This window comes from Vulpes vulpes, chromosome 7 (genome assembly GCF_048418805.1).
Source record: "Vulpes vulpes isolate BD-2025 chromosome 7, VulVul3, whole genome shotgun sequence".
Taxonomy (NCBI): domain Eukaryota; kingdom Metazoa; phylum Chordata; class Mammalia; order Carnivora; family Canidae; genus Vulpes; species Vulpes vulpes.
In genome coordinates, this window is record NC_132786.1 from 22,935,043 (window position 1) to 22,948,505 (window position 13,463).

At 54.5% G+C, this 13,463-nt stretch overlaps 1 protein-coding gene across 1 annotated transcript in view; it reads right to left on the minus strand.

Moving 5' to 3' along the window:
- CNPY1 (canopy FGF signaling regulator 1) overlaps positions 1-13,463 on the minus strand; it is a 59,043-nt gene that overhangs the window by 32,256 nt on the left and 13,324 nt on the right. Inside the window, exon 2 of the mRNA XM_025993897.2 lies at positions 7,509-7,621. Within this exon, the coding sequence (XP_025849682.1) occupies positions 7,509-7,621 (113 nt within the window). The remainder of the gene's footprint in view (positions 1-7,508; positions 7,622-13,463) is intronic.

Consider the following 13,463-nt stretch of genomic DNA (forward strand, 5'->3'; position numbering starts at 1 on the left):
TGATTTTTACTGATGCTGATCTACTGCTTCCCAGAGATATAATTTTATTCACAATTGTTATCAAAGTAACAGTTATTAAAATGTTGTCGGTGGGCTGACAATGTCCACAGACCAACTTAGGGGTGAGCCCCCAATTCCTGCCCCTCACTAGAGCTCCCAGCCCTGCTAACCCCTCCTCCTGCTGACCAGAGCGGGGAGGACGCATGCCGGATGGGCCGCTACACCCAGCACCAGACACTGGCAGGCCCTGGGTGCCCCCCACCCTCCCACGCACCCAGCCTGCTCCTCCTGCCCTTCCGGCCCCTCCTGGGCTCAAGCAGGCCCCCCCAGGAGGTCCAAGTCTGGGTCTCCATCAGTGGAGACCACCACTGCCCTGGTTCCCCTGCCCAGAGAGGGGTTTAGCTTGGGTGTGTAGGCTCTGCTGACCCTGGCCCAGGAGGGAAGTGCTTTGGGGGTAAGAATGGGACTTGGGGACAAATTTCCCACATGATTTTTTTTTAAGATTTTATTTATTTATTTGAGAGAAAGAGAGAGAGAGAGCGCAGGAGCAGTGGGGAGGGGCAGAGGGAGAGGAAGAAGCAGGCTCCCTGCAGAGCAGGAAGCCCCATGCGGGGCTCTCTCCCAGGACCCCGAGATCATGAGATCACAACCTGAGCCCAAGCCAGATGCTCAACCAACTGAGCCACCCAGGCGCCACCCTCCCCTTTTTTCCTGTTTTTTTTTTTTTTTTTTTTTTTTTTTTTTTTTTTGTGGGCAGCAAAGCAAGTTTTACTGAGCGATAGCAAAGTGACAGTACAAAACTCCCAAGGAGAGTGAGGACCTAGAGGGTTGCCCCCAAACTTCCCACGCGTTAAAGGAGGAACATGATACAGAGCCTTCCCTTTTCTGCTCTGAGCCTTGTGATGGAGGTTTTGTTAGTGGGTGTCGATCAAATCTCGGAATCGGCGGCTATTGGTGACTTTTTTTTTTTTAAGATTGTATTTATTCATGAGCGACCCAGATTGAGGCAGAGACACAGGCAGAGGGAGAAGCAGACTCCCTGCGGGGAGCCGATGTGGGACTTGATCCCAGGATCCCGGGATCCTAAGGCAGGTGCTCCACCCTCGAGTCCCCTGGGTGCCCGGCTATTGGTGACTGAACTCTGTCTTCACCACCCTTCCCTCCCCAGGGGTCCCCTCATCAGCATAGGGTCTCATCCAGGTCACGGTCTCTGGGGACACTGCCCGGGTCTCAGGAGCCCTGTGCCAGGAACGTATGTCTCACAGTTATCACACATGGTGCTTGCAGTGGCCAGGATGTCACTCCTGGGTGACAACTCCTCTTGTCTACACTATGCTCAGTGTGGGCTGTGCTTGCACCTGGCGTCCTGACCAGGGAGGCCACCTTGGCCGTCGCAGCTCCCGAGGCTGCAGTAGCAGCGGGCCCACCCCTGCCACCCTGGATCCTTGGCCTGAGAAATGCACAGCCCATCCAGCTCCCAGCCATTTCTGCTGCAGTTTCTGGTCTCAGACAAGGCCTGGGGCAGGGAGGGGGCAGTGTTTATGTGGAGGGAGTCAGGAATTAGCACAGCACCGTTTGGGTATTAATAACCTTCCCAAATGAAATATCTTCAGGCCACTGTCCCATGCTGAGAACGGCCATCTGCTATGGTGGCTTCAGGTTTTTGGACGTGACCCACTTTTTGCGTGGCAGCTCATTACATGGTGTCACGAGATAACAGCATCCTTTGCTATAAGACACACTCTGATACTGTATATTTTTACGTGCCAGTCTCACCCCACCACACTGATTTTATGGCCCACTAGCAGGTGGCATGGACAGCCTGAATATTACCAAGGAACTGAGTTCCCCCCTGCTTCCTATTACAAAGGCCCACACACACCTCTCACCCTGATAGCAAACAGGGCCCCACATACAGTTGTGGGGGTTGTGCACCGCACAACGCCAAGGTGCTGCAGTAAGCTGGTGTTATACAGGATGTAACAAGACGGAGTCGCTCTACCAGTAGTGAGTTATGTGGAATCTGTCTAAATTGGCTTGTCTGCAAATTAAATTAATACCAGTTTGCCAGAATTTAGTGAGTCACTAAAGCTTTCTGAGTCTTATCTTCTGTATTTCCAAAACGAAGCTAATGAGGGGCGCCTGGCTGGCTCCATCGGCAGAGCATGCAACTGTCAATCTAAGGGTTGCAAGTTCAAGCCCCAGGTGGGTGGTAGAAATTACTTGGGGAAAAAAAAAAAGAAAGAAATTGAAGCTAATTTAAGTGGCCTTGTTTACCTTCCAGAGTTGTTTTTAAAAAATCTACTGAAAAGGCATTCTGCTCTCGTCTAAACCATCATCGTCATTGATGAGATTTGCTGTTTGAACTTGAGAAGTTTATAGAGAACTTGGTATAACCTCATTCTCACTCATCGAGGAAAGGGGGCCTTCACGTTCCACATTTTTATCCGAGGCTCCAACATGTAACAGGTGCGTCCTGGGCCCTCCAGGCAGAAGCACCTATATGCTGGTCCTGTGTGCAGTGGACAGAGTTCGGAGTCTCCAGAGTAAAACCCAGGTCCTCAAACCTCTGCTTCCAGACTCTGGGTCTCCACCAAGAGAGCACAAACTCACCTAGACCCCGTTCCTGGAGGTCTGGCTGACGTACATTTTAGGAGAGGACCGCAAACACTCGCTTACAAAGCAGTCGGGGGGATCCCTGGGTGGCTCAGCGGTTTGGCACCTGCCTTTGGCCCAGGGCGTGGTCCTGGAGTCCTGGGGTCGAGTCTCACGTCGGGCTCCCTGTGTGGAGCCTACTTTTCCCATCTGCCTGTTTATCTGCCTCTCTCTGTGTCTCTCATGAATAAATAAAATCTTAAAAAAAAAAAAAAAAAGCAGGTGAAACCACTGCCTCTGAGTCGCGTTGTGCTGTGTAGCTATGTTTCACCACAACTGCCACTCGTCTAATTTGTTGCAAATAAAGGAAGAAGGGACCTGGAAGCTGAAATGCCACCTGCCTCTTGCCTCGTGGACTACTCGGGGAAACGTCAGGTGGGGACAGCCCTCTCGCACTTAGCTGGTACCTGCACCTGGTGCTGCAGGGAGGGCTTTGGGCCAGCGTGCATACATGTCTCCTTAAACAGCATCAGCTGAATGTTGCTGTGTGTGAGCTTAATTTCCCCATTTAAAATGAGGAAAGAGGGATCCCTGGGTGGTGCAGCGGTTTGGCGCCTGCCTTTGGCCCAGGGCGTGATCCTGGAGACCCGGGATCGAATCCCACGTCGGGCTCCCGGTGCATGGAGCCTGCTTCTCCCTCTGCCTGTGTCTCTGCCTCTCTCTCTCTCTGTGACTATCATAAATAAATTAAAAAAAAAACTACTTTATTAAAAAAAATAAAAATAAAATGAGGAAAGAGGAGAACACACCCAACAAAGCCTTGCAAGTCTGGGGGTGATGCCTATGTGCTGCACATCCATTGCCAAAACTTGCACTGTGTGTTTTAGAGGCTGTCCCTAACATGGGGATACTGAAGACCTCCTAGCGACCTGGAAGATGACGTCAATCAAAGTGAAGGAGACCTATTTCCCTAAACCCCAGCCCCGCGTGCCATTCCCTTTCGGCCCTGCTAAGGTTGGAGGCCCTAAGACCCCTGCAGCCCGCTGAGTCTGCAGCACCTGCTTGGTGACCTTTTGCAACACTGGGAAATGGGGGCCTTCTCCTCCAGGGTCTGGGCGTCCACCCATGCTGGGTGGAGCGCTGGTGGGGGTTCCCGTGGCCCTCCGGGAGCATCACACTTTACACTCAAGTCTACAGAACACCTTGAAGGAGGAGTGCTCAGGAACATGGCAGGCTCACAGGGGCGTGTGTGCCACTGAGTGCTTGAGGTTTTCATCTGGGAGGCTCCCAGGCGTGCGAGTAGAGGGGCAGTGCTGTAGGAAGTGGGGGTGGCCAATAACCGCATTTCTTCAGGAGGAGCAGGACCTGATTCCACTGTGGTCCCTCCAGAAGCTGTGCCAAGTACACTTGAGAAGTACTCTGAAGACACCAAGGAGTATGTAAAACCCCATTCCTGGGGCTGCCCTGGGGAGTTTATTCCCTTCTTGCTCAGCTGGGAAAAACTATCAGGCAGAGAGCAGATCTTTCTGGAAATCAGCTGGAGCCCAAGGGAAATGGGAGAGTCTGCACCTGCTACGGCTCCCCTACCACTCTAACGCTGCCCCCGACCCCACCCTCTACCCTAACCCTGCCCCCGACCCACCTATGACCTTAACACCGCCCCCAACCCCACCCACTACCCTAACCTTGCCCCAGACCCCACCTGAGTCCCACCCAGTCTTCCAAGGGACAGGTCTCACAGCATCCCCACCTCCCAGCGTCCTGCCGGTGATCACATGAATGTCTGCGTCTGGGAGTTTGTGGCTCTAGCGAGTGACCCTAGGGGCAGGCAAGCCCTTGTGCAGTGTGTACAGAGCAGAGGGAGGAAAGGGCTCAAGGCAAGGCTTTGAGCCAGAGGGACTGGGTGACCATAGGGCCCTCCAGAACAAAGTGGGGTCATCAGGTGGGGGGTGACCCACAGGCATGCAAGGGCGATCGCTCTGCGGCCAGTGCACAGGGCAGCTTTCTCCTCTCAAATCTTCTCACTGAGCCAGACCTGGCCCAAAGCAGCTGCCGCACACATGCCTGCTGTCCACACCACCCTCCCCAGGCCAGCCCCGGCACCAGGCCAGACATGGAATGAGCTGCCCTGCACGAATGCAGGCCATTTTGTGCATTTATTGTCTGCACTGTGCTTGGAAGGCCAACCCGTGTCACTTCGTGCCCTGTCTCTCTCAGAACGTGGACCCTCTCAGGAGACGCTCCACCTCACTCCAAGGAAGGGGAGGCTGTCCAAGGTCCCTGTGATGGTCCTCACTTCCCTGGTCTGAAGACACCACATACAGATCAGTGTTTCCTTTATCCTTGGAGACATGCAGAACAGAGAAGGGGGAGAAAAAGCAGAAAAACACAGGAAGGTATGTGGTGGTGGTGCTCTGGCCTCTGGCCTGCCACATCTCTGACCCAGGAGGGGCCCCTGGTGCCCGAAGCCTCTCCCAGCCAGGGCAACGGGTATGAGCCTCCCCTCCTAGAGCATCCTGCGAGGCGCTTCTTTTGTTCTTTGCCAAATGCCAAGCTGAGCACACACATCCTGTGAGCTCGCAGCAGAAGGACAGAGAAATGCCTCTGGATGCACACCAGGCCAGAGCCGCCTGGCCCCCATCCAAGACGGGCATTTGAAGGGCCTGACTTCATGCCGTGAGGCTCCCCTGCATTCAAGTTTGGCCAAGGGGCCTGCTGGCCCAAGAAAACAACGCGCTGGGGTTTTGCATCACTGCAGGGGAGTTTTCTGAGTTAGAGGATGCAGGATGTTCCAGGAGCTTCCTGGGGAAGATTGCTGGGTTCTTTCAACAATGGGGACCACTGGGGTCACTATGCCATGGGTTGGCCAGAGGCAGGAAAACTGACCTCCTCCCCAACCCCAATGCCACATGGTTCCAAAACATGGGGGCTTTAGAGAGCAGCCTCCCGGCGCCACAGAGCCCCCACATCTACCCCTGCATGCTGGCTGTGGGAGCAGTAGCTCTGAGCGCAGAGTGACCCAGAGTGGCACCCATCCTTGTAGCAGGGGCCATGAGGTCACCCTGGACAAACCCATGAACACAGCGAGTGCCGGCTTTCTTTTTTTTTTTTTTTTTCTTAAGATTTTATTTATTTATTCATTAGAAACACATACACAGACACACAGAGGCAGAGACACAGGCAGAGGGAAAAGCAAGCTCTATGCAGGGAGCCCGATGCAGAACTCGATCCCCGGACCCCAGGATCACGCCCCGGGCCGAAGGCAGATGCCCAACCACTGAGCCACCCAGGCATCCTGAGTGCCGGCTTTCAAACAGCTCTTCAGACTGTGTGCAGCAACCTTGAAAAAGTTATTTCAACTGGATTGACTCAAGGTGGGGTATCCTCAGCAGGAAGGGGGGAGGGCCTTCTGTCACCCATGGTCTCCAGGTAAACGTGAGTCCCTTTGGGGGGACCCAAGCCAGGAGGCGAGAGGGCCCTCCACTCCCCATCCACCAGGGTCCAAGCCCCTCCATGCCTGCCTCGGTCCCTTGCTCTGTACCCCGCCCCCCACGGTCTCCTGAGTCCCTCCCTTTGCCCCGTTACTCTGTGAAGAGAGATGTCTTTCTCCCGGTCCAGGTGCGGTAACAATGATTGCGTCAGTTAACCCACATTTTAACCTATTATGGTATTAACACCCTTATTTTTTTTGGAAGCCGTGTTGGCCTGTGCGCAAACATCTCCCTGGCCTTGCCTGATGACGGGGTTCTGCTGCAGCGGGGGCTGTGCACCAGGGACTGGGACCAGGGCCGCTCCTCAGGGGTTTGCAGTGACCACCCTGGGGAGAGGTAGGGAGTGCCACTCTCTGACAGGGAGTGTCAGTTAGCACCATCCTCCAGGTGACACCACCTGAGTAGTGAGATCTTAGGGATCCGGCCTGGCCTATGGCTTCAAGACACGATGACCCAAGAAAGATGGCTGAGTTCCCCACCCTCTTTGGCGGCAGGTATGCCAACTGGGAGAGCCCTCCAGACCCAGGTGGACATCTCGCTTTGGCCCTGCGTGAAGGGCTGGCACATTCATGGAGTCCCCGGCTGGGCCTCCTTCTACTTCCTTCCTCTCTGATGGACACCGATCCCAGAAGAGGTGGGAAAAGCAGGCAGCTCACTTTGACTATTTGCTCTAAAATAGAGAGTGGCGTATAGGACAGAAGAGTAAGAGTGAGCCGGGTGATGCCAGGTGACACTGGGTGATGCCGGGTGATGCCATGGGACAATGTTTCCAATTGTATTTCACTTAGGACGGCAGTGCAGTCAGCTTCCATGTTCAGGGCATCAGGACCTTAGCGATGGGTGGGGAGGAGCCGAGCTGGGGGTCACGGTGGCCTCACCCAAGCCTCCTGGGTTATCAGACCCATCGGGGGTTCAGGGGGTACCAGGGGTGCCGGGGGAGTCCCAGCGTGCCGGGCCCTCCCTGGAGGAAGCATACCCTTCTCTCCTTGGCGCCTGTGTGTCTGTCCCAGGGACGGGTCTTGCATTCCCACCCCACTTGCCATCTCTGCAGACCTGGAGGCAGGGCCAGGAGCCCAGGGGAGGGTGTGCAGCATTGGGTGGCTCCAGGCAGCCCTCCAAAGCTGCCGCGGGAGCCCTGCTGGCCTCGCCCAAGAACCAATGAAAGTGCTATTTTTATCCTGATGAACAATAGTGCCGAAATGTCTTCAGACATGACAAGACACAAAATTTAGGTGCTGGGAGAGAGACTTCAATTTCAAGCTTAAAGATTACTTTGGGTCCCCCAGGACTCAGAAGCAATTTAGAGCTGATACCCTGAACAAGAGGAAGGTTACAAGATTAAGACCAACTGCTGTTTGGATAAATGGTTGGTAATTGCCGACATCCGCAATTATACACTGGCTCATGATTTCTTTCCGCTACCTTTCTCTGCTCCTGCGTCCCGTCAGGATTTATTCGGAAGGAGCCCACCTTGGTCTTCTTCTGCTGAGCCTTGGTGACGTCGTACTCCACCTCGTCCATCAGGGCCCGGCACGCTGAACAAGGCAGAAAGCATTGGTTACCTCTGGAAGGGGCAGACAAAGGCCCCCCCACCCCGAGCCCTTCTCTGGCTGGACCCTCTGCAAGCATGCGTCCCTGGAAACATTCCGTTTCCAGAGATGGAATGTTTCCCGTGCCTCGACTGCTCATCCACAAGCAGAAACGTGCAGAGTTTTCAAACATAGCAAACTGAGACTGGTTTTCTCTGTATACTCCTTTGTATGCTTTTTTTAAAACCACAGACGTTTGACTTTTTCATTTAAAATATGCTTTTTGTGTGGGGGCACCTGGGTGGCTCAGGGGTTGAGTGTCTGCCTTCAGCTTAGGGTATGATCCTGGGGTCCTGGGATTGAGTCCCTCATTTGGCTCCCTGCGTGGAGCCTACTTCTCCCTCTGCCTGTGTCTCTGCCTCTCTCTGTGTCTTTCATGAATAAATAAATAAAATCTCTAAAAAATACATGCTTTTTTAAAGACTAGAGAGATGTTTGCTCCTAGTCTGCCAGAGATCCCCAAGCCCCTGGGGTCATATTACTCATGCTCAGGGAGCCTCTGCATCATGGGAAAGGTTTGCCCCAATCGGGGCCCTGCTCCCAGTGACACATTGTTGCTGGACATAAAATCTCAGGGGGCCTCTGGAACTCACCCCTTATGGGCTGTAGGGCCAAATTTGTCCCTTCTTTCCAGGCACTGCCTGCCCAGCTGAAAGCTGTCACCATTAACACATAAATGAAACGATGCCTCCGCCATCAGCCTCCTCTGTGCCACGGGAACCTGATCCTGGACTTCCTGTCTCTGCCCCAACGGTGGATGAGGGATGTTGGAGGAACCTGCTTTTCTGAACAGCCTCCCTCCTCCAAAAAAGCAAGGCCCCCACCACTCAGGACCACTCTGCTGTAGAAGGAGGCACAAGCACGTTCTCTTACTCAACCGTTTCTGAGTCTCTTTGTTAGAACAGCACAACCTCGAGATGCCCAGAGTGTGAGTTCTGGCCCCGTAGACCCCATCATGTTAGCGCTATTTCCTGATCATACATCTGAACGGGACGGCTGAGGGCTCGCCCACCCCGATGACAACAACGGCCAACCAGAAACCTGATGGCCGCTGGACTCTTGGCTGCTTCCTGCCTCCCAGGCGTGGGCTGAGCTGTGCTCCCATGTGACGTGCCTTCTCTGCGCACAGAGCCTCACAAGCGCAACCCCGGTACCGTCCCCATCTCCCCACCTGGACTTGGAAATCAACACCTTTCCCTGGGATTCACCCTCACCCACAGCCGTTGACGCACCTCTGCGAGCGGGCAGGTCTCCTGGAAGCCACCTCCCTGACAGCTGCCCGTAGCTACAGCTCCCGTGCAGACCGCAGACCAAGCGCTCAGGCCTGAGTGTGGGCCCACCGGGCGCCGTCCTGCCTCGTCCCCACTGGCTGTGCGACACTCAGCCTTCATGAGCAGCCCTATACCATTCTGATTTCCCAGGATAGATGATAGGTCCTGTCCGTGGCACCTGGTCCTCCTGGGTCCCCAGGACCACGCGTGTCACATGCTGAGGATTTCAAATCATTTTGCAAGCTTGTTTTGGACAAAGTTTTTTGTGGTTTGAACCTGTTTCAAGTCACTTGTTTTTGGTGAAATTGTTTTGATCTCAGAAATTGTTGACTTCGAGGAGGCTGTGTCAGGACGATGTTACCAAAATCCCTGGGGTCCTGGAATCTGGTCCTACATTGGGCTCCCCACTTTAAGCAGAGCCTGCTTCTCCCTCTACCCCTCCCCCTCCCCCTGCTCATGCTCTCTCTCTCTGTCAAATAAATAAACAAAATATTTTTTAAAAACTGTGAACATAGGAGGAGCTGTTCGCACATGATCTCACTTAAAGCTCAAATACCAAGAGGTCCTGAGGACTTCTGAAGCATGCTATGTCTGGGCAAGTCCACTCCTTACTGACCTATGTAGCCCTCCGAGGATCATGAGACACCTGTTCCTGCTGTGGCCAGGCTGCTCCCCGTGGGCACCCGAGAAGGTATGCAGTGGTCTCTGGAGAGGTAGACTCCGGAGCAGCCTGCCTTTCTGGCCAACCCCGGTGCCAAGGCCTTTGCTCCGTGCCGGGCAGCAAGGGACGTGCACAGGCAGCTGGCACCCAGCTCCTGGCTGGAAGGGGTGACTCTATGGGGAGAAAAGTCTAGCTCTGCTAAACCCGAGATTTACTTCTTTCATTCCCCCTTTGCTGGAGCAACAGTGTAATTAATCGGTTCCGAATGGGTTGTAATTGGTTCCGAATGGGTTATTCCTTCACTGGCTTATTAAGAGATATTATCCTGTATGCTATTGGCTTGTGAGATATTATTATTATAATTCCTGCAGTGAACCTGTGTTAAATAAATTATTAGCAAAGACAATCTCAGTCTCCGGGCATAATTTGCCCCGAACCAGTCTGTCTGTCCAAGGCCATCACCAGCAGGAGACTGAAGGTTTGCCGGCCTCTTGCCAGAGGCATTGGTCACTGCGCGGGCCGACCACCCAGCACCCTCTGCCCCTCACAGCTGGCCTCTCCCCACCCCCGGTGAAGGAGCACATGACCCCACACTTGGCCCCAGAGAACACACACTCCTGTCCAGCTCTCCTACACCTGGGCATGCCTCTAGAACTGTGTTCCAGAATCTTCCTAGGGAGAGAGTAGCCCTTACCCTGGGCCCTGGTGTTGCCCCTCCCATCCCACGGAGCCCCCACCCCAAGAGTTGGGCCAGGGCCATCAGGACCAGGGAGTGCACAGATGCAGCAGGTGAGGAGCCACAGGGAGCTGCCTCCCATGGAATGTCCTCTAGACGCTGCTCAACCACCGCTGTTCCCAGTTTACCATCTCCCTGGCGAACCCTGTTTATGTTTTATTTCCTCATCCTAGGCTGAGGATTACAGCATCTATAAAGTGTCAGGCCCACGAGAGGCTGGCCCCTCCCCCCCCCCCTTCTGGAAGAGTCCAGACTCCCGGAATCTGAGAACCTGACCTGGTGATCCACCTGGGATCCCAGATCCCCAGGTCTCTCTGCTCTGTGTCGCAGACGCCAGCCGGATCTGGCATGTTCTCAGCTCTCAAGAGCCCACAAGGCTGGGCCTAGCAGGCCCCTGGGGCTCTCCGGCCATATGTTAACACCTGTTCCCTTCCGCTCAGGATTTGGGGACACCGAGATGGGCCCTGGAAGGGAGGTCTTGTGACAAGGGGGCTCCGGGGGTACTGAGCCGCTGGTGGGGCCTCGGGTCATCCCCAGCTTTGATGGTCAGGGAGGCCCAGATCCTGCCTTTCTCTCCTGGGACCCCGACCCCCCGGGTGGCTCTCACCAGTCGGGCAGATCATCTCAGAGTCGAAAGTGCTTCCCCACCTGCGTGGAAGGCTCCGGCTTCCAGGACAGGCTGGGAGGGAGGGCGTCCGCCAGGTCCGCCATCCCTGACCTCCCCACGGAGAGGTGGCTCGATGAGAAAAGATCATTTTAAATTTCTGCCCCAGGTCACAGAACAAGTTAACAGAGTCACATCAGCGACCCGGGCCTCCAGATTTCTAGTCCGGTGTTAATTTAAATGTTAATCTGAAATCTTCACTTAAGTCACTGGAGTTTCGAGTTTATTAGAGCAGGCGGCGGGAGTGGAGCCTCATGGGGGGGTTGGCGGGTCACGTTGCCTGCCAGAGGGCGAGCCCTCCTCCCTCCTGGGCCCACCAGCCTTTTCCGTCTGTCTGCCTCCTCTCGCTGCCCGCCCTTCTTCGCTCTCTCTCCTGGAGTGAGGGGGTGGTGGCGGAGGTCGCAGCAGATGCGGGTGCTCCCTGAGGGGCTCAGGTGCTGGAGCCATCTGGAACAGGCGCACACCCTCCCAGCCCTGCAGGTAGTAAGTGACATCACGCAGGTGGCCCAAAAGCCTTCACTGGCGGCTGCGGTGATAAGGGCTGCCCTCCCATGGGCCCCGAGAGCACCTGCTTGTCTCCAAGAACACAAGCAAAGTGCAAGGAAGGAGCAGAGTGTAAGGCGCAGCCCAGGCCCTCAGAAGAACTGGCATTTGCCCGGAGTTGGCGAGGGCATTGATATGAAGAGGAGCCTGGGCAGTGAAGAGGCCCCTGCACGTACCTTGCCACGCAAGGAGGGGTGAGGGAGCCTGAGCAATAACCAGCCCCTCAGCCACACACGTAGCTGAACCCCAGACTCACAGACCCCAGGTCACAGCCCTGGAAGATCCTGGTCACAGGTCTGGGTGTGGCCCAGGCTCTGCATCTTTTTTTTTTTTAAGATTTTATTTATGTATTCATAAGAGACACACAGAGAGAGGCAGAGACACAGGCAGAGGGAGAAGCAGGCTCCATGCAGGGAGCCCAATGCAGGACTTGATCCTGGAACCCAGGGATACCGCCCTGAACCGAAGGCAGACACTCAACCGCTAAGCCACCTAGGCATCTCCTGTAGTGTGAATTTAAGGAATGATAAAGAAACGCTAGCCCAGCTCCTGAGGAGGAGGATATAAAGGGCCGTGGCACGTGACAGGCTGCAGGGGTGGGCAGGCAGCAGACCCAGCGACCTGTGCAGGCAGAGCTAAGGACATGTGTCTTTAGTCCTAGCCATGTGGAACCACTGTGACATTTTGAGTAAGGTGGGACTTGGTGTGATTTGTATTTTTCAAAAATCATGTAGGCTATTGTTAGAAGAGACAGAGGGGTCCAGGGTGCATGCACGTAAGCCAGCCCATAGGCTACTGCAGTAGTCCCAGCAAGGGAGGACTGTGGCTTAGGTTGAAGTAAGAATAGAGGAGATGCAGGGAGGTTGATGAATTCAAGAGCTCTTTAAGAGGTAAGATCAGTAGATCCGTGGTGATTGGATGTGGGGATTGGGAGGACCCTTCTTGTTGCATCCCAGACACCATTTCTGTTCTAATTCCTTCTTCTGTTTAGTAAAGTACCACTTGTGTGTGGTTACCAGCAGCCATTTGTGGCCCCAAACTGGCTCCTTCCTCATTCAAACAAACCACAGTAAATTCCACGCATGTTGCCAACTATGAGTTTGGGAAGCACAGGTGTTAAAGTTCTGGCCAGAGAGACACAAGAAGGCTTTCCTCTCTTTTACAAAACAGAGACGTGTAGGAAACTCCTTCCTGCCTCTGCCTGGGAGGGGCTGGGACTGTGGCGGCCGTCAGTGGGGCCACCCACAAGCTGAGCAAGCGGGAAGGTGGAAGGGCCTGGTGGCTCATGGCACATGGACACCGAACAGGCTGCTTTACCACCCTAACTCCTCGCACGCGCTCAGCCAATGTGGTCCTCATTGTTGAAGCCACTTGGAGTTAGGGTGAATGTTGCTGGCTTGCTTCGTAAGCCTGCACTGGTGTCCCGGGGCACCCGTGACTCCGTTCACAAGTGGGGGCCTGCACGACAAACTTATACAACCTCCTCAGGGTCCTGGAGGCCCGGAGTCCCAGGTCAGGGTGTCAGCAGGGCTGGTTCCTGCGAGGCCGTCCATTTTTGTCTTTCCTGGGTCTTCACATGGTCCTCCCTCTACTCACACACCTGTGTCTGCGTCTGATCTCTCTTCTTGGAAAGCCAGTCATACTGGGTGGTAAGTTATTGATTATAAATCATCGGTTGTTAATTATACTCCTAGTCCTCATTAAGGTTATGGTCCCCAAAGACCTCATTTCAACTTAATTAGCTCTCTGAAGACCTTATCTCCAACGGTTCCATTCTGCAGTATGAGGGGATGAGGACCACAGCATGCAAATTGGGGGGCACGGAACTCGGCAATAAGATGAAAAGCTTATTTCCAAGAGTCAGGATGGCCACAGGTTGGCAGCTTTGGCATAGGTTAACTCTGCCCCTCAAA